This window comes from Desmodus rotundus, chromosome 2 (genome assembly GCF_022682495.2).
Source record: "Desmodus rotundus isolate HL8 chromosome 2, HLdesRot8A.1, whole genome shotgun sequence".
NCBI lineage: Eukaryota > Metazoa > Chordata > Mammalia > Chiroptera > Phyllostomidae > Desmodus > Desmodus rotundus.
The window spans coordinates 2,026,108-2,053,280 of record NC_071388.1 but is presented as its reverse complement, the minus strand read 5'-3'; the positions used below and the strand labels follow the sequence as shown (position 1 = coordinate 2,053,280).

Below are 27,173 nucleotides of genomic sequence, written 5' to 3'. Positions count from 1 at the left end.
ATAGATATTTTTCCTTCAGTGTTCTTTCAAATATCTATAGAAATTCAGCTGCTGTGTTTAATATTAAAATTTTGATGTTTTCATAGTACATTGCTTTTCAGAGTGCTTCCATATTTGCTCTCTCTCGGTACCTAAGAACTTTGTTTCTGTAGGTAGAAAAAGTTCTGTAGGTAGAACTTTGTTTCTGTAGTAGTTACAGCAAAGCTTCTGAAATCAGGCTTCTCAATTTGGATTTTTACTCTACTACCACTGCTGTGTGGTCTCGGGCAAGTGATTTAACTTTTTGGGGTCTCAGCTTTCTTACCTGTAAAGGGAATAATAGTGGTGGTACCTACTTCTTCGGGTTGCTGCAGGGATGAGGTGGAAAGTACTTGGACTAGGGCCTGGCGCACAGGCTCAGCGTGTGTAGAAGTTCGCTGCTGTGGTTGTCAGCGGTGGAGCTGCTGAAGTTTTACTCGCAGTGTGCAGTGGTCTGTCATCTTCAGTGTGTTCTCTGGCTTGCTTTCTGATTTTTTTAAACTTTCCTTTGTTGATGTGTAAGTATAAATGTTTAAGTATAAGTTTTTTTTAACTTTATGAATTTTTTAAACTTTTCTTTGTTGATATTTAAGTATAAATGTTTAAGTATAAGATTTTTTTTTATATCCTCACCTGAGAACACTTTTTCATTGCTTTTAGAGAGAGAGGAAGGGAGAAAGAGAGAGAGAGAGAAACATCAGTGTGAGAGAGAAACATTGGTTGCCGTCTAATATGCACCCCGACAGGGTATCAAACCCACAACCTGTGTGTGTGTGCCCTGACCAGGAATCGAACCCGTGACCTTTTGTTCTGTGGGACTCCGCTCCAACTCATTGAGCCACACTAGCCAGGGCGTAAGATTTTTAATGTAACATCATAATACTGGATTGCCCATAATAGTGTGATTTTGCATTTTATTTTTATTAAAAAAACCTTTGGTCCCTAAAGTGTAAGTCACGCTCATTTTAGGCATCTGGTATATACTGTCCAGTAACCTCTGTGCCTCAGTCTGTAGCACTGGGAAAATGTGCGGGCAGAAGCCTTGCTGGGTCTCTCTTCCACTCCAGGGTGGTTGTCGGGGGGAAATGCAGACCACTCGCACCCTTTCCATGATGCAGTTTGCCCCAGACAGGCTGAGGGGGCCAGAGTGAACACCTGTGCCACCGTGCCAGCGTTCTGGAGTCCTGTCGGGACTGCTCTGCCTCGGTGGGTTTGTCTTGGCATGTAGCGGTAACTTCAGTAGCTGTGTCTCTCCCCGGTCTCTCTGGGAAAGACTCCTATCCCCACACTTTTGTGATCAGAGGAGGGTGTTCGGGATGTGTGCCTTAAGAATCCTGCAGCCCCGCTTTGATGCAAGGTGCATGCTGTTGCCTTAGTGGCAGGCTGGTGTGCAAGAGCCTGGCAACCTGCTTGCAGGCCTCCGTCACACTGCTTTCCGGGCTGTGCAGCACGCAGGTCAGAACTGCAGTGTTGGCTGGTGCTTCAGCAGGGTTGGGTCCTGGGTGGTTACACCGAGGGACCCTCCGTGGCTGGGGTTTCCCTCCTCCTTCCTTCCATGCTCTGGCCTGCCCGCCACACAGACAGAGTCTGGCTGCCTCCTGTTGTGTGACTAGGGGCTGAAAACGACAGAGTTTTTAATCATGTCTGTTTGATAGAGTAATTTCTGAGACATGAAGACAGCACAGCAGTTCTGCTGAGTGGTCACTGAGCTGGCCTGTGGCCGAGGATCGGGTCAGGATCGGGCCAGGGGTTCTCAGTTATTCAGCTCAGGAGTTTTGAAAGTCAGCCTTTCTTTGAGCAGGAGTGGGTTAGTTTCATGAGTACCTTTTCTCTTTCTCCCACCACTCTACAAAAGTAGGTAAGACAGGGATGAAAATTCATAATTGATTTTAAAACCTGAAAGGCAGATATTAATTTTTAAAAATGAAAATACCCAAGTTCAAAAATTAATTTTCTCCCAGAAGACAGACAAGGACTTCTGACTGAGAGTGGCTGTAAATGGTGACTCGGCGTCCTGTGTGTTCTTGGACTGGAACTGGACGTTTCAGGGGAGTCTTCAGGTCAGGATCGCTGGGGGCTGCCCCGTCAGCAGCCCCGCGCAGGAGCCCCCGGGGCGGCCACTTGCCTTGCCTCTCCTCCGTCAGAGTCCTCTGCGGTTTTTAATGAAAAGGTGATAAAGGGATCCTCTTACATAATTTTTTTTTTAAGAGAGGGAGAGAAACATGATGTGGGAGAGAAACAGCAATCAGTTGCCTCTCGCACGCCCCCTACTGGGGACCTGGCCTGCAACCCAGGCATGTATGTGCCCTGACTGGGAATCAAACCAGCAACTTTTGGTCCACAGCTAGTGCTCCATCCACGGAGCTCATCTTACATGATTTTAAAATGCTGATTTATGGCCTCAACTTCCCATCAACTGAAATAGAATCTCTTAGAATGACGCTAGGAATTTGCATTTTGACCACCTTCCCTTCTAGTCAAATTGAGAACTTCCATCATACAGGCTCCTGCTCCAATGGCCAGGAAGCAGCTGGTCCTGAGCAAGCACAGGCAGCCGGGGGACGCCTGGCCCCGCCTCTCCCAGGCCTTCTCCTGTTCTTTCTTCCTCTCTGAGCCCCCAGTGAAGGCTGCCCTAGTGTCTGCTTGCCTTGAAGACTCTCCCGGGTTTTCTTCTCCTGGCTTTCCGCAGTTCTCTTCCATTTCCTTTTCTCCCCACTTTTGATTCGCTGGGCAGCAGTTGTGTTCTCACATGGCTTCTTCTGCCATCCCACCCCATGCCTCACTCTTCTCCAGCAGGAGCCCTCTGCTCCCTGAGTTCAGGTCTGCTATCCTTCGGGAGCCCCCTCCTGTCGTGTTGAGTGGGCTCCAGTCACCACCCACGCTGAGCCAGTCTTTAAATCATGGAGTCCCTCCAGTGTGCACTCTTCTGCACAAGGTGTGTGGCCTTGTGCTGCGAGAAGCTCAAAAACTAGCGTTGCTCCAGGAAAGGCTGGCAGCCCAACTGGGTGGTCCGGCCTTTCACGGAGAAGGCAAATGCCAACAGGCGTTAGTGTGAGGTGCGGTGAGATTCCTCGTGGGAGTAGCAGCTCACTCATTTCACTTACGACTTGCTTTCTCTGAAGCTGTGTAGTGTTTACAATGTATAGTGTTGCTCTGACGTAGTGTATCATGACATATTACAGCTTGTGTTCATCTTCAGAGATGGTAAATCATGCGCTCTTTGCCTAGTGTAGTGTCGCTCACCGAATCTTCGGTCAGATTTCAGAGACGTGTGCGCGTGAACCAGCGATGGTGGAAAATGATGTCTCACAGCACCCAGTGAAGTGGTTTCCTAAAACTATCGTCGATGCACCTTTTTTTTTAATTGGGTGAATTTATGGTTATTTAAAGCCTTACAGCTTTCTGGAGTGCTACTTTTATCACAATGGACGAAACAATTTTTATTGCAGAATTAGTTTCTTTAATGCTGAGTAATGAAACGCAGTCAAGCCCAACCAGTATTTCGCTGTAAGAGAGATATAATGAGTTGTGTGTCAGGGTGGGCAGAGGGGTGGGAACACCCACAGCCATTACCTGAAGAACAGGGAACCCGTATTTTGTCACCCCCTGACAGGTGGGAGGACTGTGCAAGATAAATATTAATAAACAAAATGCTAAATCTTGCACTTTTATCGAACTATAGGCAATTGCCTAAGATCACAACAAAGAAAAAGTACTGATTTCTGCTGATTGTGCTGAACGCTTAATGTCCCAGGGCCCGCCCCTGTCAAAGTTGGAAATGTTGCACGGACTGTTAGGCCGTGTAAATGACACTGAGTGTAGATGGGACGTGAGTCTAGTCAGTTTCTAGTTAAACGCACTGAAGAGAGAAGCTGCCGTTTTATCGGGACAGAGTCATCAGATTGTCCCGCGTACCTCACTGAAGGGAGAATGCGGAATGGGTGGCGGTACGGTTATCGGAGCTGGGATTGGATGAGCAGATTAGGGCCAGGTTTCTGGTTCTATTTGTGCAGCTGCACCAAGGGTTTGGCTGCTCTCCTCCCATGCCCCCTCGGAAGTCACTTTGTTCACAGGTTAGCAAGAGTAAATTCTGGGGACCCAGAGTCTCAGAGGAAAATGTTTAAAAGTGGAGTGCAGGGAATAATCTGGGCTCACTTCTCTATTTCCTTTTGGCGTCTGTTACAGCTTTCTCAGTTCTGCCTCCTCTCTGCCACTCTAACTATAAACAGGAACAAAACACAATGGCTAGGTACTTTCCATCTTGTTTCATTGTCTTAACCCAAATTTCTGATTCTGCAAAATATGCTGCTGTTCTAGTTTGTGTGACTATGAGACTGACTTTGGAAAGTCTCTCTTCCCAGGAATGACATTTTTAATTCATTGGATCTTTGGGTCGGGGAGAAGAGAATAGAGTGTGCAGCATAACAGAGAAAAACACGCAGACATTGCACTTGTGGACAGCTCGGGAGAGGAGGGACTTAGGAGTCCATTTTGGAATTAGTGATGTGGACCTAAGAGGACAAGTTACTTCACTTGGCTGTATTTGGTTTTTATTTCCCAAATGGCAATACTGTCTGTTGACTGACACAGGATATAGTTTGAGTTTAAAACAAGGTAATGTATATGAAAGCACTCTTAAGAATATCTTCACAAATAAAATTCTCTTGTAGTTTACAAGTATTTCATAATGGTCTAAGTTCTAGCTCTTTTTTTTTATGAGGTTGCATTTTAAAAAGCAAAAGGGAGGAGAAACTTCTGGAACTTGTTTGTTAAGAGACTGTCACGAACGACGATTATCTGACTCACTACTGCACGTTCAGCTCAGCCAACGGGTTGTTGCGGGTCGTAAACAGTGATTTCTCTTCTCCTCCCTGTGGGCTTTTGGTGTGACCACACACGCTCTTCTTGTGCTAGGTGGGATCTCATCGCGTCCGAATGTCAAGGGGATTTGAGGCCAATGCACCTGCTTTTGACAGGTAAGACAGAAACACGGTGCCCTAAGTGTTGCCATTGCCAAGCAGCGAGGCTAGTTGGGATTGTATCTGCCCATTCATTTCACCTCTTTCGGCTCTAAGTGGCGTTTCCGAGTCCTGGTCTGACTGGAACGCAGGGACTTCTAGCGGCAGCAGCCCTCAGTCTCAGTCTCAGCCTCACGCTCCTCCCCGGGTGGCGTGCAGCTCAGCAGCTGAGTGCTGGAAACTGACCCGTCCAACACGGGATGTGCCCTAAGGGTGAAATACGGGTTCGGCGGAAGTGAGGCCTACTTGAGTGTGGTTGGTGGGGTAATAACATAGGTGTAGTAATGTATAGTTTTAATTTGAACATTGCACCTAAATGTCACATGGTGTGCTTGAGTGTGATACTGTTACGTTACAGAATGACAGGCTTATGACTTTGTAATAAAGGAGGGGCATTATTGGTGCTGAACGCTGGATACATTGGCTTTTAAACATTAGTGCAAAAGAAAATGGAAGTTAATATTGCTTTATTAATATTCTTTCTATGTTGATTACTTGTTTAAGTGATATTTCAGCTGTACTGGGTTAAATGCTCACAGGGATGTGATGTCCTCACATGTGAGCTGTGGCCCTCGGCCCTCAGCCCTGGCTGCCTGCCCAGCTGGGTGGCTGGTGTTCTGTGCCCCCAGAGAGGAGAGGGAGTTGGCAGACTCCACAGCTCCAGCACAGTGGGGGCTCAGCGTTGATAGGCAGAGAGGACCTTGCATTCACTGAACTTTTATCAATTCAGAGTTTCCATACCATGCAGAATGAAATTTTACTCAATTTTGCCAGTTCTCTGAGTTTAAAGTACTACCATGTAGGTTCTGATCAATAGTGGATTCCTGCTTATTGAAAAACAAGTTTAGTTTATCAATTGATATTTGCTTATTTTCTTTCTTTCTTTAATAGGCATTTTAGAACACTTAAGAATTTGTATGGTAAACAAATAATAATAAATTTGCTTGGATCTAAGGAAGGTGAACACATGCTAAGTAAGGCCTTCCAGGTAAGAATGGTGTTTAAAACATAATATAATAGAATAATCAAATTCTTCCAGGAGGTAAATTACTTCCTAGAAAACGGTTGGGTACTTATTGGATCCATTAACTCTTTGGGGCTATTAGGAAACAGTGTAGGGTAATGTTGCTGAACTTGGGATTGATTCTAAAAGCTTTCAAGGTGATAACACTATTTTCTAAAATGAGCTCATTTATGTTGTGGAGAACAAGAAGACTGCCCCCTCTCCCCCGCCCCCCCCCCCCAAAAATGTTCTCTGTCACCGGTAGGGAGATTGCAGGCAGCATCCTCCTTCATGTGCTCACTGCCTTGCCTGCTGCCTGGAAACCGGTCACGGGTTCAAACCTGTGACAGGGCACGAGTGCACCGGGCTTGAACCCGTGATGGGGCGCAAGGGCACCGGGGCACAAGAGGGAGCACCTTGTAGTGACGAGAGACAGGTTTGAGAGTTTCAAGCAAAAATACCCCAAACAGAGGCCTGGCTTCTCAAGAGAAAATATTCTTCAGAAGCAATTACTAAGTCAATAATTGATATAAATTATAATGTTGCATAGAATTTTGTTTACAAAATGGTTAGAAAACGTTTTCTTAAATTGGGTCTAATGAACTTCATAATTAATTATTTGGCTATTTTGTTGTAACCTTGTGAAATAAATATTTGTAACGCATACATTATACTTTAGAGAGTGACTTTTTTATGGTAAACTTCTAAAACATTTGTATGTATTGAACTAAGATATAAAAAATGAATTTTTTATCTTTTATAGGCTTTGTCTTAAAAATAAGTTACTTTATTTTGAGACCCTGTGATAGATATAGACAGTTATTAAATTTGGATTGTAACAGATGAAATGTTAGTGGTTGTAAACACTTTTCATCTTCTAAGCCAGATGAGAATGTTACTGGGGTTCTCTGGCCATCCCCCACCAAACCTCTCAGGGAGAGAGCTGGCAGTTTTAGGGACAGTGTGCCCTGAGGTATGGTGAGGACTGTCCATCTTGCGGCCAGTGTTGACTAACGCGCTGAGAGGTCACCGAGGCCTGGGCCCCTGCTGAGGCCGTGGTCTAGAATGTCAGGGGCCGTGTAAACCGGGGCATGGGGCTGTGTCAGTTGGCGTCCTGACGAGCGTTTGCCCTTTGACTTCCAGGGGCATCTGAAAGCGTCTGAACACGCCGCTGACGTCCAGATGGTGAATTTCGACTATCACCAAATGGTGAAAGGAGGAAAGGCAGAAAAATTGCATAGTGTTCTCAAACCTCAAGTCCAGAAGTTTCTGGATCACGGATTCTTTTACTTCGATGGAAGCCAAGTCCAGAGGTTTGGCTGCTCTGTTTCTCATTTCTTTACCTTGGAGCTTTGCTACCATCTGAAAGCCGTGCTTACCATGGAACTCTAAAATTTCCTTTTTTAAAGTCAAAATTTATGGTTAAAGTATCTTTACTGACTATACTCAAGCTTAGGCTTTTTCCTGTCTAGAATTAAACGAGTCACAGTGACCGCTCACATTACTGAGTGTTTACTGTGGGCCCAGCAGTGTCCTCAGTTTCTCTGTGTGTTAGTGACCGCTCCTGTGGGGCCAGGCTATATTCTCCCTCAGCTGCGCCCCCCAGGACAGGCAGGTGGGGCTGTGCGGCCTGCCCCAGGTCGGTGACTGGGAAGTGCTGGAGCTGGTTCTTCCCGCAGCAGTCGTCCAGGAGGCTGCCCCACCCACCTGTGCTGTAACGCTAAGGTTCTTCTACTTCCTGACCCTGTGAGGGCGGCTAAGTGTGAATAGAAGTGAAAGACGCTGCTTATTGTCTGCTTTCACGTAATTTAAATCTTCAGTTTTTGCATATGAAGTAGAGGAGAAAAGTAAGTATTGAAAGTTTGAAATTAAGAATATAGGTGGAGGTAAACTTTAGCAAACAAAGCTCAAATTTTTTGTTTTTTCAACGTATGATGTCTAGTATCAGTGCTATAGAAACTTTCTAGGACAGTCAATAGAGGTAACAGGTTTTAGGGCTTTAAAATTCATTCCTTAAACATTTGGTATCTTTTATGTGCAAAGAACTGTGGTGTTTTGAGTCTGAATGTGTGTTTAGCTCCCAACTGCTGGCCTAATTTTAAAAAGTGGGCGTGCGTGCATATGTACGTAATCAAGAATACGTTACAAAATGTTAGCAGTTGTTGGGGCTGATGCGTGTGTGGGCATTCACTGTGAAATTCTTTCATCTTTTCTTGTGTGTTTGAGAACTGTCATAATAAAATGGGGGGGGGCAGAAGGTGGATGCCAGCTTTCCATCTCCTTAGTTTTCCCCCGCGTGTCCCCTGCGTTGTGTTCATGTCGGAATAGCTGTCTGACCCGGCGAACCTGTTGCAGGGGCCAGAGTGGCACCGTGCGCACCAACTGCTTGGACTGCCTGGACAGGACCAACAGCGTGCAGGCGTTCCTGGGCCTGGAGGTAACACGGGGCTGTGTCCGCGCCTTTCCGTGGTCCTTACAACTGGGCACAGGGTAGAGTCAGGTCTCATTGAAGGCATTCTTCTCTTCCAGTCTTTTTTTCTTTTTGACAAAATCCTTGTCATTTAAATGTCTCCTCTACTTGTTCTAATTATCTCCTGTGTAGATATTTCCCTCTATTATTTCTTAACTTTCCCTTAAAAAACCCCTGCTGTTTATACTACTCCAGTAATTGCCTCTTTTGCTTGTCTTTTAGAAGCAGTGGCGGGGGGAGTTGGCCAAAAAGTTTGTTTGGCTTCCCCCATAAGCTGGCTGTAGTAGCACTTAGTCGTGTTTAACTTCATTTGAAACAATTCTGTTAGGTTGTGTTCTGACAGCTGTCACATCAGCATGCATTTAAAAATACTTATCAAAATTGGTGAATTTTTGTGTAGTCATTTAATATTGAAGATGGGAGAAAATAGGCAACATTTTCAGCATACTATGCTTTCTTATTTCAAGAAAGGTAAAAATGCAACCGAAACTCAAAACAAGACTTGTGCAGTGTGTGGAGAAGGTGCTGTGACTGATCAAACGTGTCAGAAGTGGTCGCAAAGTTTCGTGCTGGAGGTCTCTCGCTGGATGATGCTGCAGGGTTGGGTAGACAGGTTGAAGTTGATAGTGATCAAATCGAGACGTTAATTGAGGATGATCAACATTATACCACGTGGGAGATAGCTTACATACTCAAAATATCCAAAATAATAGTTATTGGTGAAAGTGAAAAATGTGTCTTTTATTTTACAGAAAAAACTAAACGGATGTTTTGGCCAACCCAACAGCATGCTCTTCTTTCCTCTAGTTAATAATGGTCTTACATCCGACCAGAATGCTGATTAATTAGTTACTCTGCAGCTGCGGCTTTTCTCTCTCCAAAATGAAGCTGCAATGTGTAGAATTCTCTACTACAGAAATGTCTATTTCAAGTAACTAAATATATTTTATTGTTTTGCCTTTATTGAAATATGCCATTGAGATTTATTATTATAATTTATTTACAAAATATGACAGAGAAAAGAAACGTGAAAGCAGGCACTTTGGCCTTTTGTTGTTGTTTTTTTTAAGATTTTATTTATTCATTTTTTGAGAGGGGAAGGGAGGAGAAAGAGAGAGAAAGAAACATCCATGTGTGGTTGCCTCTCACATGCCCCCAACTGGGGACCTGGCCCGCAACCCAGGCATGTGCCCTGACTGGGAATTGAACTGGCGACCCTTTAGTTCGCAGGCCAGCACTCAATCCACTGAGCCATACCAGCCAGGGCTGGCCATTTGGATAGAGTTTATTATGTGGCTCGGGTTTGTTTCCAGTTCCCTTTTCAATTGGTTGAATACATTTACTTAGATTCTGAGAGTAAGCTTACTGAAATACTTGAAAGTCTTCACTGAAAGTATAACAAATAGGTTTTAGTTTTCAGAATCTGACTTAGCTGGTTATCCACTGTTGGGAGTTAGGTGTGAGAATACTCCCTTGTATAGAAATTGGTTAAGTGGTTACCAAATTTACTGGTTATGGTAGGCAAAACCAAACTGGTAGTGCCGACCAGTCTTGCCCAATTTCTTGGAGACAGAGATGCGTCTGCACGATGAAGGGGTCCTAGGGCTTACTTTGTTTACTCTCTGTGCTGGCAGGTGGCAGTCCCCAGGCGGCGGAGCCCAGTTTAGGGTTTCTATGTGACCTTAGTTTCTGACCCCTCAAGAATGATGGGTAATCCCCATACTTACAGATACGGTAAAAACACACCCGAATAGGAAGAAGTTCAGTGAAATTCAAGGCATGCAATGTGACTGGATTCCCAATAAGAGAATAGGCTGATGAAGGGTTGTGCATTGCTTTGGCTCTGCCCAATCTCGAGGCTAAAATTCATTCTGAGTCAAGAGCAGTTACTTTTCTAAACACTTGTCTGGTGGTCTGTGGTGGAGGGATTGCGGGGACTCAGCTGGCCGTGCCCAACGTATTTCTCTTTTACACACGTCACCAGTGGTGGTTTTTATTTGATGACAATTCAAGAGCAGCTCCGTTTTCCCTATAACCTCTTGACCTCATCACCCAAACTGAGAGAGCCAAATCCAAAAGTTACAGAAGCTTAGCTATTCTACACATACACACGTATATTTAGATAAACTAGGTAAATATTTTTCTTCTGCTCTACTGCATGCTGTTGAATAATTAGTTCTTTTAGGTCAGTAAGGTAATGGAGTATGATGTGTAGGGATATATATATATATTTTTTTAAAGAGAGGGAGAAAAACACCAATGTGTGGCTGCCTCTCAAATGCCCCCACTGGGGACCTGGCCCACAACCCAGGCATGTGCCCCAACTAGGAACCAAACTGGCAACCCTTTGGTTCACAGGCCAGTGCTCAATCCACTGAGCCACACCAGCCAGGGCTATAGGGATATTTTAATAAGATTAATTTTATTGTATAACCAGAAAGATGTTCTTATTACTACATGGGAATATCAAGTTGCTTGTAAGTCTCACTGATGTGGTCTTCACTTTAAAAATAGAAATGGTGGGAAACAACGCAGTTAGCCTAGTGAACTGTTATGTCAGTCCTGTAAGTACAGACTGTTGGTTTCCTTCTGGGAGTCCTTGAAAAGTCGCATCACGCAGGGACAGCAGTGCAGTGGTTGCAGGGTGGGCGGGGTGGAGGGGGAAGAGAGGATAGGGGTTCAAATGGTAATGGGAAAAGATACAACAAAAGTGCAAAAGGGTCGCATCACAATGACAGTGTTAACATAGTTGTGACAGTTTCTCTTTTGTTGTTTTAGATGCTGTCGAAACAGTTGGAAGCTCTCGGCTTAGCTGAGAAGCCTCAGTTGGTGACTCGCTTTCAAGAAGTGTTCCGGTCTATGTGGTCTGTGAACGGAGACTCGATCAGTAAGATCTATGCTGGCACTGGAGCTCTGGAAGGGAAGGCCAAGGTGAGTGCCGATCCGTCGGACAGAAACATCCTTTCTGCTTGCCTAGTGAAGCTGGGAGGGGGTCTTTTTTTCCTTTAATTATAGGACGTCTGTCTGACCACACTCTGATTCCTCTTTCACTCCCCCTCCTGCCATGGCGTGCATACCTGAACAGAAGGCGGGCGTTCCCTGGGTCGGGGGAGTGGGGTGTGGCGTCGTCGGGCATTCCGTGATGACCCACTAGGCCTGGGTACGCATTGCTTACACTTTCTCATGGCTTTTCCCTTGTATGTTTGTTTTCCTTTTTGCCTTGTTTATTTGATTATAAATATGGCTGTTTAAAACCATAGTCTTTCTGATAAAGGGTCCTATCCTCTTTGGCTGGGTCCCAGCACTTAACACAGTGCCTGCCGTGTAATAGACCGGTGGCAATGCTGGACGGACGGCACGTCAGCGGGCAGCTCGTGCGGGCGCAGCAGTGTCAGCGCTTCGGGGTTCAGTGTTTGCTCTTTTCCTGACCTCGCCTTGACAAGGAGGCTCTCAGAACGTGAGATGTGGTCTTAGTTAAACTCTCGGCCTCATTACTACCTTTTCATTGCTGCTGTTAGCCGAAGAGTGTCTTCCACACTAGTATTTGGCCCCTTGTTGAGGGACTTTGGAAGCGTACTTGAGATACTTTTTTATTTTATGTGCAGAATTGACTTTTTAAGGCTCCCAGCCTCAGTTACCTCTCCAGCCCTCAGATTACTTTAGAATAGAGACAAGGACACGTGCACTTCATAACCCTCATCCAGCCTCTTCAGTGTGACAAGGGAGACGCCTTGAAGATCACTCATCATCTCTAGGTCCCCCTTTACTTCCCAGGCCTGCCTCCTCTCCTGGGCTTCGTTCGATGCTGTGTCCAGCAATACTGGCCTTACTCCCCAAAGTTCCTTCTCTTTGATTTCTAGAAATCATGTGTATGAATATCTGTAGTATTTTCTCTCAAGTGATCCCTATTTTTAAAAACCTGAATTGTTAAACTTTCACTTATTCCTTTTACATAAAGAACAGTTTTTGCTATTATAACCTGGTTCTCTACAACTATTGCTTAAAATCTCCTTTTATGTTTTCTTACCTTTTTGTCTCTGCAGCCACTAAGACACTATAGAGGTTACCTATGTGCGAGTTGTCTTTTCTCTCTAACCTGATAGCTATGAACTTGTATATGTGAATATCCTAGTCCGTATTGAACTAAAGTCTAACATCTGGACTCTTCTTTCTTTTCCTTTCTCTGGGCTCCTTTTGATTCATTGCCCGATACTGTGAATGGTGAGTGTCTTTTCAAACAATGCCTTTGCTTACGGAATCATGTGGAAGAGAGTAGCATTTTAAGCCTCAAAACTGTTATCTCTTTAAGGAATAAAAAGTATGTGCTGAAAACTATTTTCCTAAAAGGTAAAAGTTGGGTTTTTTTTAAACAACTATCAAAATCTATAAGATCAAAATAAATCCTTATGGTAACTAATGTGCCTGAGTAAAATATATGTTCATTAAAAGTATGTAAACTCTGTTACTATAGGAATTAGCATAAGTTTATTGTTTTTATTATTTATATGTACATAGGCAATAAAATGACCTAAAATATAGACTGTAGTTTAAATGTAAACTATATTTATGTAATATTATATAACATGTAATATTACATAATATTACATGTAATATATATTTATGAACTCTAATTATAAATTTCTTTTTAGACTAGACCTTCATTCTTATGTTCAGTTACAGCTGTGACTAGTGAAGTTATTTGGGAACAACTTCAGTTTTATTTTCTATTATTAAAGTCCTTTGCAGTTTCTCTAAGAGCGTGGGAGTGCAGTGTGGCCTCCTCGCTCTCCCCTGCTTCCCTCCCCCTCCCGCCCCGAGGGGGCAGGGAGTGATGTCCTTGTTTCACGTACAGTCAGTTTACTTTCCTCAGAGCCCGAGCTCCGCACGGCCTGGGTGGACACAGGGGTGGCACCGAGCTTTCTCCTCCGTGAGGAGTGGTCACCCAGCCAAGGAGAGGCACAGTGACACCTGGGCCCATTTTACTGTGATGATTTGATACTCAGAATAGAATGATTAGGTCCTTTATTACAGTGAAATGATGTAAAACTTAAAGTTTCAAAATAGCTCCCAAGGAAAAAGAACAGTACTTAGAATGAAAGTCCGTGCTCCTTTTTCCCCAACAGGCTGGAAAGTTAAAAGATGGTGCTCGTTCTGTTACTAGAACGATTCAAAATAACTTCTTTGACAGCTCCAAGCAAGAGGCCATTGATGTTTTGCTCCTGGGAAATACTCTAAATAGTGATTTAGCTGACAAAGCTCGAGCACTTTTAACTACTGGAAGTTTGCGTGGTATGCGTACTTTTATTTTACTTTATGTTATTTGTATATTTCTTCTAAGAGCCCAAGAAGTAAATGTAAATTTATTGGCATAAGTAACTTTTAGGTTGAGTTGATTAAAGTAGATTTGGAAAGGTACTGAATTCTATCAATATGATTTTTAAAAATTGCATTCTCCAAAGGAAGTTTATCTCTTACAGACTGTTTATATCATCTGTGGTGTTAGTAAGCTGTGAACTGAGGGATCGATGGAGGGTTAAGTATTACTAACTTCAGATGAGGCAGGGTTTCGTAGATATTCAGCCAGTAGGGCATTCAGTAGCTTAATTATGTATGTAGTAAACAAATGCTTAATTGCAAAAACCAATGCCTATATTGGTTGTTTTGCTAATCATCACCCCCAAAGTTTCTATAACTTGTTCTTACTTTTTCATTGCTATTGCTTGAATAAATATTGTCATTTTAATAATTTAAAATATTGCTTATTATTGGACACTACTATTCCCAATTTTAACATCAAACACAATTATGTGAGTTTCAGGGTAGCTTTTGTCTTCTGTGTCTTTTATTAAAATCAAAAGAATTTGCACTCATGTCAGTGAAAATATATTAAGTAGAATCGTGGGAAAACTCAACATTCATGGTAAAACTTAATAAATTAGACTTCCTTTCTCCATTATTTTTTTCTATTTTAACCTTTCAGCACTCTGAACATTTTTATTTCTTCAGTTATCTCCAAACCAAACCTCTGAGTTTTCCCTGTTCAAGAAGGAGAAATTATTCCTCCTCAGTCCTGTGCTCTCCGGTAGCTACTTGGTCAAATGGGTGCTCAAGGATCTCTCAGAACATCTCACTGGCCTGTAGGCAGCCAGTCCAGTCAACTCCTGGGGGTCTGTGAGCCGGCGGGGCGAGGCCTCCTGAAGCTCCGGGAACAAAACCGGCCTTGCAGGGGGTGCTGTCAGCCTCAGCCTCCCGCCTCCCTGCCCCGACCTGCCTTTGTCAGCTCCGTGCACCTGCCCCTCCCCTGACAGAGAGGCAGTACTCAGAGCCATTCAGAGTAAGCAACTGAAGGAAAGAAGAGGAAAAGCGAGGACCTAAAACTTCCCAAACTTGACCGTCAGTTTCGTAGTTTGCTGCCTCTTTTCCCAACATAAAATATGCCTTAAAAAAAGTACAGCCAGTTCTGCCATAACCCTTACTCTCAGAGTGGGAGTTGTTCCTGCGAGGGTGGTGTGTCAGGGAGTGTGTCAGGTGGTGTGCCCAGTGTTGGGCACAGTGCCACTTCTGCATCAGTTCCTGCATGGTTCCGCGGGCAGTGACACCGGTAGACACAGACAGCTGCCGTACAGAACGGAGGTGAGTGGGAGTGCATGGCACATGCGCACACACCTGAGACGCCCCTGCCATCTGGGGCGCCGCTCCCAGTGCCTCGCCACTGCAGCCCTCCCGGGCCAATGCTGCAGGCACCCTTGGGGAGCATTCACACACCTCCCACCAGTTACCACGCGTAAAACCGGGCTGGTGTCTTTAGTGAGTTCCAGTGTTTTTTGGTGTGTCACTGCCGAATTGGCTGTTTTGCCCTAACCCATTTTTCCCATGAGCCCTGGGGCTGTGGGACGTGGCAGCGCCGTCACAGCACGGTGATGTTTTTGGCACGCACGGGGTTTGTTATAACTGCACTGATGGTGCTTGGCCATTGGTGAGTCCCAGGAAGAATTCTGAAAGGCGCGCATCAGGGCAGTGTCTTCTGTGGGTCCAGTGTCCTTCGGCCTCTTAGGTTCTGTGCTGGTCTCCTTCACATGCATGTGCACGTGGGCACGCACTCACACCCATGCCCAGGAGCAGCCTGAGAAGCAGGCCCAGGACCTGACGACACTGAGTCACCGCAGGGTTTTCGCAGAGGCAGAAGGCTTGCATCCGCTATTGCCACTTAGCTTTGACTTTTGGTGTCCTATCGCCATCAGAAAAAAATGAAGTCATCAAATGGACTGCAAAGAGAGAAATGAAGCCATCTTAGAATGCTTGTCATAACTCTGGCTTTTAACTGTCACTTGCTGTTTTACTAATGACTCTTTGTTTTCTTCTTCATGCATCCATAGTTTCTGAGCAGACATTACAGTCAGGTACAGTACAGAAAATCAGTCTGTGTAAAAGCAACGTTTTCTTTATTTTTCTAAGGTTGATATTGTGAACAAATAAAGCCATATAAATGTCAACTTTCTCTTATTTTCCCCTCAGATCCTAACAGCACAAATGGATACCTTGTTTCAACCTGAGAAAAAAATTTTAGGTTCGAGAAAACTGCTTAGAAGGAAATATGCAAAGCTCTTTGTCATCCTGTAGCAAATGTTTAATCCCAATTAAATAGAGCTCACCTAGTTGTAATTTCACTTTTACAATTTATTGGACAATCCTGAGTTGTTGGATATGCAGGTGGGAAAACCTGGGCATGACTGCTGTGGGGTGACTGCAGAGCCCCCGCAGCGGCTCCCACACACGACGCTTGAAAGGCCGTGCCCACCTCATTTCCTCACCACATCAGGGTTGCTAACAAAGTTCGAGGAGTTAAGGCCGTAAGACTGAAAGGTGATTCTTTTCTTGCCTTTCCTGTTCACAGGAACGTCATGCCTTTATTTTCTGAACAAAGTTTGTGATCTTGTCTTGAAACATGAATTTGTGGCAAAGGGAACAAAAGCTAAACTCTTGCCAGAAATTTAGTGGGAAAAGACATCTTTGTTTCCCTTCACTTCAGATTTGTTTTGCTTAGTTGTTGCTCTGAATGTTTCGAGAAACTGGTTAATTTTGGGAGGAGGAGGGAGAAAGACAACACTTCCTATGCCTTTGAGTTGTGCAGTGGACCTGTGCTCTGAAATGACAGCGTGGTGCTGGACACCGACCTCGGTTTGAACGGGGGCTCGTTTCCTTCTGCACATTAAGGCTCCGACCAGTTGAGGGAAAGAATAGGACTTTAAAACTCTCTCTTCCATGTGTACACCGACTTTGTTAGTGCGCACCATTCAGTACTTGTCTTGCTGATTAGTTCAAGCTGTTGATTCTAGAACTTGTGTTTGGATTTAGAAAGGCCTGCAGAAGCTGTTTGCTTAGTAGTGACAGTGATAGTGACTTCAGTGACAAAGACCAGTGGTGGTGTAGGAACAGCCCACTCCCAGTTGCCAAGTGAGCGGCCGGAGCAGAGCACCTGCCCTCACTGCCCTGGTGGCCCCGCACGGGAAGTCCCCTGCGCAGTGAGGGGCGAGGCCTCTGCCTGTCCGGCCTGGATCACAGAAGGCAGTGACAGGGCAGCCCCTTTCTGTCCCCACCCTCTCCCCACACTGCTGTGCCCCGCTGTCACAAAGTAAATAGTAGAATAAAATAACACCGTGTGGTGAGAGTGGGAATCACTTTGACTCTCTTTTCCTTCAACCAGGCACCTGCCAGTTAAGTGCACAGTCTCAGTTTTTAGGTGAAGGCTCTCTCACGGTTCTATGCACTGCAAGTGCCGAGAATCTGACTTGACCCAATGAAGCGTGGTTCAGAAGGAAGAATCGGTGGCAGTCAGAAAACATGCAGTAAATGAGACTGAGGACTTAAAGTGTATCGAAGATTCACTCATCTAACAGTTATTTGTTGGGCACTTATGGTGTGCCAGGCACTCCTAGCCACTGAGGTAGCACAGTGAACAAAGACCGACACTTCTGCCCCAACAGAGCCTTCAATCTTGCGAAGGGAGGCGGGTAGTCACGGGAGAAGAAATAAGTAAAATACACACTTTGTAACGGGTGATGAATCCTGTGGAGAAAAATAAAGCAAGGAGGAGATCTGGGAGGTCGGGGACAGAATGCAGGCTTTGATGAGGTGCTCAGGGAAAGCGTCCCTGGAGAGGAAAGGCCTGCAGGCTGCGAGAGGGGAGCACTGCAGCACCCCCCCCCACCACCCCTGAACAGCCAGTGCAAAGACCCCTGCGGGTAGCAGGCCTGGAGTCCTTTTGAAACTAGGGGAGTCCCATGGCAGGGCAGGGAGTGCACAGGGAATGGGAAGCAGGGGAGTGCAGAAAGGCAAGACAACCTGTTCAGGGCGTCCTAGCCTGTAGTTAAGGAACCTGCTTTTCCTCTGAGTGAGGTGGGAAGCGAGCCCCAGGGCCTTCATTCTGCAGCATCTCATTAGCATCTGTAATTTGTGTTTTTGTCAGGGATCTGTAATTCATCCAGTCACCTGTCCTGCGCTAGAGTCTTAAATGTTTTCTTTTGGGGAGAAATAAAATTTGTATTTTTACCAGCCTTTGAATGAAAGTTACATGAAAGTCGATTGCTATATTTCTAAAACTGTACTGTCTCTAATTTTGTTAGAAAACTGCATTATAAAACAATGTAGCACTTCACTGAAACAACTGTTTGTTCTGCATGTTTCATGTTGCTACAATAATTTCATAATAGCTTTTCTTACTTTGGTTTTTGTATTCATGTGGTTGATATTTTTAAAACTGTGTTCAGTTAATTGCATCATACTGGGCTCCGTGTCCGAGGCTGACCCCCTTTTGGGCCTCTGCACGTAGTTTACAATTGTTTGCACTCCCCGTGATCACTGTGCTTTCCAGACTTCATTTCTCAGTTGAGACAATCAATTTTAACAATTGTTGTAATGCAGTTAAAATCCTATTATGTTTTGTTTTGATCAGCCTCGTCTAAAGTACTGAAGAACATGTGTGAGAATTTCTACAAGTACTCTAAACCCAGGAAAATCCGAGTGTGTGTGGGGACCTGGAATGTGAACGGTGGGAAGCAGTTCCGCAGTATCGCGTTTCGGAACCAGACGCTCACCGACTGGCTCCTCGATGCGCCCAAGTTGGCTGGCATCCAGGAGTTTCAAGGTTGGCTTTTTATAATACCGATTTAATTAGTAAATCCCGACTGGCTTATTAGGATCTAGAAACAATGTGGCACTTCCCAACGTGCATTACTTTATAAAAGAAGCTTGGCCTTCAGGCCAACATTCTTATAGATCAAATCTATTGAAAGCTTACATCCTTTTTATTCTTATATTTTTGTTTTCTACTTCACAAAAAAACCCAGAATGGTAAAATAAAATACCTTTTCCTTTGATATTTGATTTCTCAGGAAATAGGATCCCTACATAAATAAATGTCTTTAAAGGAAACCACAGGTTTTTACCTTTTTTAGTCATCTTTCATCATCACATCTTAAACCCTGGGGTTATCCCCAAACTTTTATTAAAATGCCCCTTTTCACATTTGACCTTGAACCTAACTTGCAGTAGTAGTAATAATTGTAATAGTAATGAAATAACAGCTAACACTGCAATTCTTAGTACTTCACACCTGTTCATTTAACCCTCTAGCAGATCTGCTACGCAGGCACCATTAGTGCCTCCCGTTTCACAGGTGAGGGAGGGGACCCGCCCACGCACATGCAGCTGGCGGCGGCCCAGCTGGACCGAGCTGGACAGAGCTGGACCGAGCTCTGGCAGCTTGGTTCCGGAGCCTCTGTGCCGCACGGCATTTTGTGTGGGACCTTGGGCCAGTGCCTTCTCCTCTAGAGCCTGCCTTTCCTGTCTGTAAATAAAAGTGTTTGTGTGACAATTAAATGCAATGACGTACGTATGGGCCTTGCACATAATAGCAGTCGATAAATATTTTTATTTTTTGTTTCTCAGTATTAGCTCGTAGTATTTATAGGCTCTTCCCAGCCACTATTTATGCTCACTTCTGAACTAGTACTTGGGCCATTTGTCTCGAGCAGTCCCTTTTCTTCTTCAGTTCTGGTCAGCCCCGAGAGAGCTGCTGGCTAGACCCGAGGGCTGTGTCCCAGCTGTGGCACTTCTCCTGGCTCTCCAGGTGCTTTCGCCCAGGAAACAGCAAACAGGGCCAAGCCTGTGGGTCCCGCATGCGACTGTGAAACCCCTCCCAGCAGTCCTCTCTCATCCGAGCTGGTGTCTGACCCCCTCTTTGGCCTGTGTCTTTTCTGAACGTCCCCTGTCCCTCCCCAGCGCAGACTCGCGTTGGCCCTGTAGAAGTGGCTCATTTCTGGTTGCCTGTGATACGGGCTTTAGCAAGAATCTTTCAGAATGATTTCTGAAAGGACTTAGGGGTCTTCTAGAACAGCAGTCTTAAAGAAGCAAACTTAGGACCCCTGAATAGAAAGCCAATTTAAAGTAATTTTGTTCCACTCATGAGTTTTTGCCTTCAACTTCAACTTGGACAAACTTAAAACAAAAAATGGATTTTTATGAGAGCTGGTGCTGGTCTCAGTTGTGTTGCATGGGCCGGAGGGAAGGGTGCCATTTGACCGAGGCTGCATTTTAAAAGTCTCTCTTGGATGCCTAATTGTAGATAAAAGAAGTAAGCCAACTGATATATTTGCGATTGGCTTTGAAGAAATGGTCGAGCTGAATGCTGGGAACATCGTGAACGCAAGGTGAGCCAGCGAGGTGGTGCTCAGAGGCCCTCTAGCGGAGGGGTGTGGGGGCTGCGCTGAGTGGTTCCTGGGAGGAGAGAGCGGGGTGACAGACTGAAAGGGCCTTTGTGAGCTGTGGGAGAGCAGTTCCCGGACTCGGGTGTCAGGGTCTTCTCTACTCTCTTAAAACTATTGAAAATATCAAAGAACTTTGGCGTATATGGCTTCTGTCTCTTGATATTTATCACATTAGAAATTAAAAGTGAAAAATTAAAACATTTAATTCATTATAAAATAATAATAAACCCATTATGTGTTAACATAAAGAACACATTTTTTCCTAAACAAACTGTACTGAGAAGGAGGGCCTTGTTCGTAGTTTTCCAGGCCTCTCGAACATCCAGCCGAAGGTAGCTGGCTTCTCACCTTTGCTCTCGTCAGGCAGTTGTAATAGTGTTTTGGCTGTAGCATATGCAGAGAATTGTATAAATATGTATTTGGAAATGGAATTATTTTAATAGGCTTTTCAGACTGTCTCTTCTCCGAGACCACAGCAGAACTCCAGGAGTGGGGTGGCTTCCTAAGCCCACTTGCAGTGTGGACTCTACACGCACAGCAGGAAACTGTTTGTGCAAACACTACTTTTTAGTAGTGTTTCATTCGCTCCATTGAAACATCACCTATTGCCCGTCTGGAAACCATCAGTCGCCGCCGAGTTGTGTCGGTCTTCCCGGCGGGGACGCGTCTCATTACACGGCACCAAAGCAGCGACTGGTTGCTGTCGTCGCACATCTTACCAGCAAGCTCTTCTAAGTATTTGGAAGCTGTCACAATCATAGCATATGCGAGCTTTCCCAAATTCTCATTTTTGCTTAAAAACTCAAATTTTCTACCATTGGAAGTAAATACTGTCACGTGTTTCCCTTGGAAAGATAGGGTTGGTCAAAAAAGTGTTTGCTGAATAACCTAAGTCTGAATACTAATTCTGTCTGTGATTAGTTCTTTCAAGTAAACATTGTTTTCCGTGAAAAAAGTGGCAGTTCATCTCTTAACTCAAACTATCAAGTGCTTTTCCAAGAAACAAGCGTCACGCTTGAGGGTACAGCGGAGGGCTTTGTGGGGTTCCCATTCATCACACAGTGTTAGAGAGAGGTGACTGGGGGTTGGGCTGTGACAAAGTCGCCATCTGCTGCTCCTTCGGGGCTGTCCCTGGATGAGGTGGCGCGATTCAGGGGTGGGTGAGTGGCAGGGAGGACTGTGGTGAGCCCCAGGCCAGTCTGGCGCCGCCTCCTCGTCGCTTTCGCACTGTGAAGCAGCTTCAGTGCGCGTGGCAAGACGGGCAGATGCCGTCTTAGCAGGGTTATGGAGACGGCTTTGAGCTCCTGGGCTTCGGGGACCCCCGGGTGCTCCCAGAGCATGCGTGGAGAGCTGCTGGTGTGAAGCCTTATGACAAACTCCAGTGACGAGCGGAACCCACAGCCTACGTGCTTCCCGCTTACCAAGTTGAGCAGCTGCTCTCCTTTCATGACGCTTTTAAAGATTTTCACAATAAAATTATGAGCTGAAATAGTATGGTATCCATCTAGCAAATGCCATTTTCTCTCTCAGCCACAGTGAATAGCAGCAGCTCGTACCAGGAAGTAGAAAAGAAATGCAACTTCGTTTGGCTGTTTGAGAAACACGCTGATCGCACAGGGAATGCACGAGTATGCCCTGCAGCCCCTGGGCTCTGAGTCCGCACTTGAGCGCTGTCTCTTCCTCTGCGTGGAAAGGGCTGCGTACCCTTTAAACGCACACAGAAAGTCAGCTCGGGATAAAAGAAAGCGGAGACTGACGCCTTAGGGCATCCTTTTAGGTCCCTACTACCAAATTGCTTAATTGTTTTCTAAACACAGTTTAATCAAACTGTTCTTTAGTAAAGTGATTTTTCATTCATTTAACCCAGGGGTCTCCAACTCCCAGGCCGCAGACCAGTACCAGTCCATGGCCGTTAGGAACTAGGCCATGGAAAAATTGTCTTCCATGAAACTGATCCCCGGTACCAAAAAGGGTGGGGACTGCTGATTTAACCAATATCTATTGAGTACCTACTCAAGTTGCTAAAGATACATCAGTAAGTAAAACCGACAAAAATCCCTCCCTCCGTGGACCTTCTGTTCTCATGGGAAGAGACAGACAATAACTGCAGTAAGTGAGCTCTGTGGCATGCCAGGGGACAGGAAGTGCCATCTGTGGAAAGCAGACATGTAGAGGGGAAGGTCAGGCCTGTGGAGGTGGGGGGTGTGGTTCTGAGTGGGATGAGGGGAGGGCTCATTGATGGGACGGCTTGAGGAGGGAGTGGACGAAGGCAATGGAAGCCACCATTCTCTGGGACTGGTGGGTCTCTACGAGCCCCTGTCTTCTGGATTTGTGTTTGGGAGGGGTGGGTACAGCATAGAGTTAGGTAGATTTGATAGGTGGAAGTGAGTCCATCCATGGGATTCACCACTTCTGTGACCTGGAACAAGGAGAAAAACCTTTTTTCCTTTCTTCTCTATTGGAGGTTCTTGGACACAAACTTGCCACTCTGAAAATTTACAAAGACTTAAGCATTTATCCTGCCTTCTTTTTGTGAAGTGTGTTTTGGGTAATTGTAAAGTTAAAAGTTCTTATTACAAATACCCGTGAAATGCTGAAATTACAAAGTCAGCATCTTGCAGCCCCTATGAAATAATGATCTGGGCAGCGGCCATCAGCAGACGCGGAAGCCTGAGGAGAGAGGAGGGCTATGGGGGACTCTCTGTTATGGGGAGCTGAGACCGCCACCACCCAAGCAGCCCATCGGGTGACGGCACAGAGATTACATACTTCCTGCTGTGAGGCAGGGTGGCTGTCCCACCCATGAGGTTATTTTTGCCAAAACAAATAAATAAAATGCATGTTTCCTGAGCTCCGACGTTAACCAGTTTAAAACCAGTGTGAGATGTAGAGGGACAAGGTCAGGGTTCCCCAGGACACATCAGCCAGCCCCAGGCTGGGGGGTATTTCACAGACCGGTGACCCAGCTTCTCAAAATTAAATAGGGGTGAGGAGGGTTGGAAGACAAAGGTGAAGAGAGAGTCAAGAAACAAAATAAGCAAAAGCAACATGTGGGCTTTGTTTGGACCCTGTTTGAAAGGAACCAACTGTAAGGAAAGCCAGGGGGAAATCAGGGAAATTAAATATGAGCTGAGCGTTTGCTCACACGAAGGTGTTGTTAGCGATGTGGGTGTGACAGCGGCGTTGTGGCTGTGTGAAAACGACACGTCCTCCTGCACTAGAGATGCGTCCTGATGTCCTTACAGGTCAGGTGGCTTGTGTCTCAGATCTGGCTGAAAATATTCCAGGTGTACCCCCACCCCAAAGAAGAGGGGAGGGACAGAGGCGAGAAGCCTGGCAAATGTCGATCGTTATCGAAGCTGGGGAGTAGGTGGTGATGGTCTCTTCTGTGTGTATTTAAATTTCTCTATAATAAGTTTTTCAAAGTATAAGTTATAGTCCAGAAAAATAGGAAAAGGGCAGAAATGTATCTAGAAGCATGCACTTCTCTGTTATCCGAATGAACACTTAAGGAAAAAGTAGGGTGTACAAGCTTGAGATTACTCACATGGTGAGTACTCGTTTAAAAATAAGTAAGCTTAAATTTCTTTGCAAAGGAATAGTAGGTTAGTTTCTGAAATGTGTGTTCTTCTGGCTAAATTTTGGGTTTTCCTTTTTAAAGGAAACAAGAAACCAACCTGCATAAAGATTTCACTATTGGTGTAGATTCCATGGCTGTCCCAGCCTTATTAAATTTGAGTGTGTAACTGTACCGTTGACAGCTGTCCTATAAAACAGGCTGTCTTGTCACTGTCTTTCCAATGCGCTCGGGCAGCACGACGAACCAGAAGCTCTGGGCCGTGGAGCTGCAGAAGACCGTCTCCAGAGACAACAAGTACGTGCTGCTGGCCTCGGAGCAGCTGGTGGGCGTCTGCCTGTTCGTGTTCGTCCGGCCGCAGCATGCGCCCTTCATCAGGTCAGTGTCTGCGCAGCCAGGCAGCCTCCTGCTGCCACGCACCGGTGACGGCCCGAGGGTTTGCTGCTTCGGAGATGCTCTTATCTGTGGTCCTTGTGTTTCAGTGTATTTTTGACTGAAGAGTCACTAACAGACATTGTGAAAATAGTACAGTTTCACAACTTGCCCACCAATTGCCATGTTACGCGTAGTTCTAGAATCATGTAATGTACGTTCCTAATGTCTCACACGTACACAGGAACCTACTGAAATCTCAGACGTTTGTGTTAAAGGGATGTGGCAGTCGACACTGTGAAGACAGGCATGGGAGGCGCGACTGGAAACAAGGGCGCGGTGGCCATCCGCATGCTGTTCCACACGACCAGCCTGTGCTTCGTCTGCAGCCACTTTGCTGCAGGGCAGTCCCAGGTCAAGGAGAGGAATGAGGACTTTGCAGAAATAGTCCGGAAATTGAGTTTTCCTATGGTGAGCTCCTGCTGCATGCTCTTTGGGCTGAAGATTTGAAAGTGACTTAATGTTCCCCACATTCGCTATCAGTGTTTGAAGATTTAAAGTAGTTCGTGGAAACATCAACAGCATTCACCTAAATAGATATTTTTACTCTATGGTTAAATAAATAGAGCATGGGCAGGGGAGGAAAGCATATCTGAGGCCAAGAAATAGTTGCAAACATTTCAGTTTGGAACTGAAACCCCGCGTCCTTGCTTCTAGGGCAGGATGCTGTTTTCCCATGATTACGTGTTTTGGTGTGGTGACTTCAACTACCGGATCGATCTCCCGAACGAGGAAGTCAAAGAGCTGATCCGGCAGCAGGACTGGGACTCCCTCACCGCGGGGGACCAGCTCACCAACCAGAAAAATGCCGGGCAGGTAGGCGATCGCTGAGGGGGTGTTTGCATTGAGAATGGGGGTCTTGGCTATGCAACACGTTTTTTAAAATCACAGTGTTGCTTTTGCCCTGGTTGGTGTGGCTCAGTGGCCTGAGAGCCAGCCTGGGAACCAAAGGGTCACTGGTTCGATTCCCAGTCAGGGCACATGCCTGGGTTGTGGGCCAGGTCCCCTGTGGCGGGGCACGTGAGAGGCAACCACATACTGTTGTTTCTCTCTCACTCTTTCTCTCTCCCTTCCTATCTATAAATGAATGAATAAATGAATAAATAAATAAATAAATAAAATCTTTTTAAAAAATCATGGTGTTGCTTTTTTTCGATCTCTTGGGGTCTCTTCATGCTTAATAAATATGTATCTATAGTTTAACAGGTATAGAATTACTATGCCTTTCCAAAAACAGAGAAAGGAAATGAAACCCACATTAATTCCCAGGAGGGAGAATATATTATGTCCTCACAAGATTAACTTTCTAGTAGAAGAATAAACTTTTTCCCAGTAATAGTGACTTTAGAGTCTTTGTCTTCACGTCTACTGACTTCTGACCTGAAGATCCCGTGTGATACGCTTTATTTTTTCTTCTCATTCGTCACACCATCTGCCTTTTTGAAACTTATTTCTTAAAACATATGACCACAAAATTTTGGAAGAATCCATTTAAATTTTTCAGAGTAGAGGTGATTGTGGCTGCTTGATACAGGGGCTTTAGGGTCCCAACCTCGCACTCTAATCATGGGTGCTCGCAGCCCCTGTCGGCCCAGGTCCTCGTGGGAGAGCGAGGCGTCAGCCTCAGTGGTCTCCAGAGCCCCTCTGGGGGGTCTCTCCCAGCGCCAAGCGCCAAAGCTGGTGTTCTTGTACTTTGTTTGATCAAAGGTCCAACGGGTGGTGTGGGGAGGGGCGTGGGGAGGGCCACGTTTCCGGTCGTCATTCCTCAGACTCTGCCCCACCGGTCGGAAGCATTTATCAGATGCACACGCACTCGGTGGGAGAGCCTCCCGCATGTGGTAGACGTTGAGGGAATGGCTGCCGGGATGAAAACAGAACTTGTTGCTTTGCAGGTACCTTACGCAAACAACATCCTTTGTGTATGTTTATTTTAGATTTTTAGAGGATTTTTAGAAGGAAAAGTAACCTTTGCTCCAACGTATAAATACGACCTGTTTTCTGAAGACTACGACACCAGCGAGAAGTGCCGCACGCCTGCATGGACAGACCGTGTCCTGTGGAGGAGAAGGAAGTGGCCTTTCGACAGATCAGGTCGGGGAAGGACCTCCTCGTTTCAGTGGGCCAGTGCGAGTGCAGGGGGACAGGGGGGTGGTATGGATACCAGGTGGGGAGGATTTCCTATTTATTCCTGTTTACAGTTATAATTCTGTTGTGCTTATTGTGTTTAATTAAGTTTATTGGGGTGACAGTGGTTAATAAGATCACATAGAATAGATCGCACTGGCCAGTGGCTTAGTTGGTTGGAGCGTCATCCCATGCACCAGAAGGTTGCGGGTTCCATCCTGGGTCGGGTGCATGCAGGAGGCAGCCCATCCATGTTTCTCTCACATCAATGTTTCTGTCTTGCTGTCTGCCTTCCTGTCTCTCTAAGGTCACTAACAAGCAAAACAAAGACAGACTCATAGGTAGAGAGCAGGCTACAGCGTGTGGGGGTTGAGGGGCGGAGGGATGGACACGGACAGCAGTGTGGTGACTGCAGGGAGGGGAGAGGAGTGGGTGGAGGCTGAAGAGGATATAAGGGGAATAAATGGTAATGCAAAAATACAATAAAAACGAACTATTAAAAAATACTTAAAACATGATAAAATCCATAAAAAACGTATCTCAGGTTAGGATTTTTTTAAAAGACCATATAGGTTTCAAGTGCACGATTCTATGAGCCATCATCTGTTATTGCGCTGTGTGTCCGCCGCCCCAAGTCAAGTCTTCCTTCACCATGTATTTGCCCCCCTTTACCCTTTATAATTTTTTAACAAAGGTTATCTAGGATAGAATAAATAAAATTTAAATATAAAGCAGATTTTAAAAAATATTCTCCAACTTGCTTTTT

At 45.4% G+C, this 27,173-nt stretch overlaps 1 protein-coding gene across 13 annotated transcripts in view; it reads left to right on the top strand.

The window, feature by feature from the left end:
• SYNJ1 (synaptojanin 1) overlaps positions 1–27,173 on the top strand; it is a 72,621-nt gene that overhangs the window by 21,094 nt on the left and 24,354 nt on the right. For 9 of the 13 annotated variants that reach the window (XM_053916738.1, XM_053916734.1, XM_053916729.1 and 6 more), the window contains exons 7-19: positions 4,933–4,994; positions 5,928–6,024; positions 7,183–7,352; positions 8,395–8,476; positions 11,288–11,440; positions 13,633–13,798; positions 15,886–15,909; positions 18,462–18,653; positions 20,133–20,217; positions 24,089–24,229; positions 24,502–24,694; positions 24,941–25,099; positions 26,218–26,374. In XM_053916738.1, coding sequence (XP_053772713.1) covers positions 4,933–4,994; positions 5,928–6,024; positions 7,183–7,352; positions 8,395–8,476; positions 11,288–11,440; positions 13,633–13,798; positions 15,886–15,909; positions 18,462–18,653; positions 20,133–20,217; positions 24,089–24,229; positions 24,502–24,694; positions 24,941–25,099; positions 26,218–26,374 — 1,681 coding nt within the window. The remainder of the gene's footprint in view (positions 1–4,932; positions 4,995–5,927; positions 6,025–7,182; positions 7,353–8,394; positions 8,477–11,287; positions 11,441–13,632; positions 13,799–15,885; positions 15,910–18,461; positions 18,654–20,132; positions 20,218–24,088; positions 24,230–24,501; positions 24,695–24,940; positions 25,100–26,217; positions 26,375–27,173) is intronic. The other 4 variants (XM_053916730.1, XM_053916724.1, XM_053916740.1 and 1 more) reach the window with 2 other exon arrangements.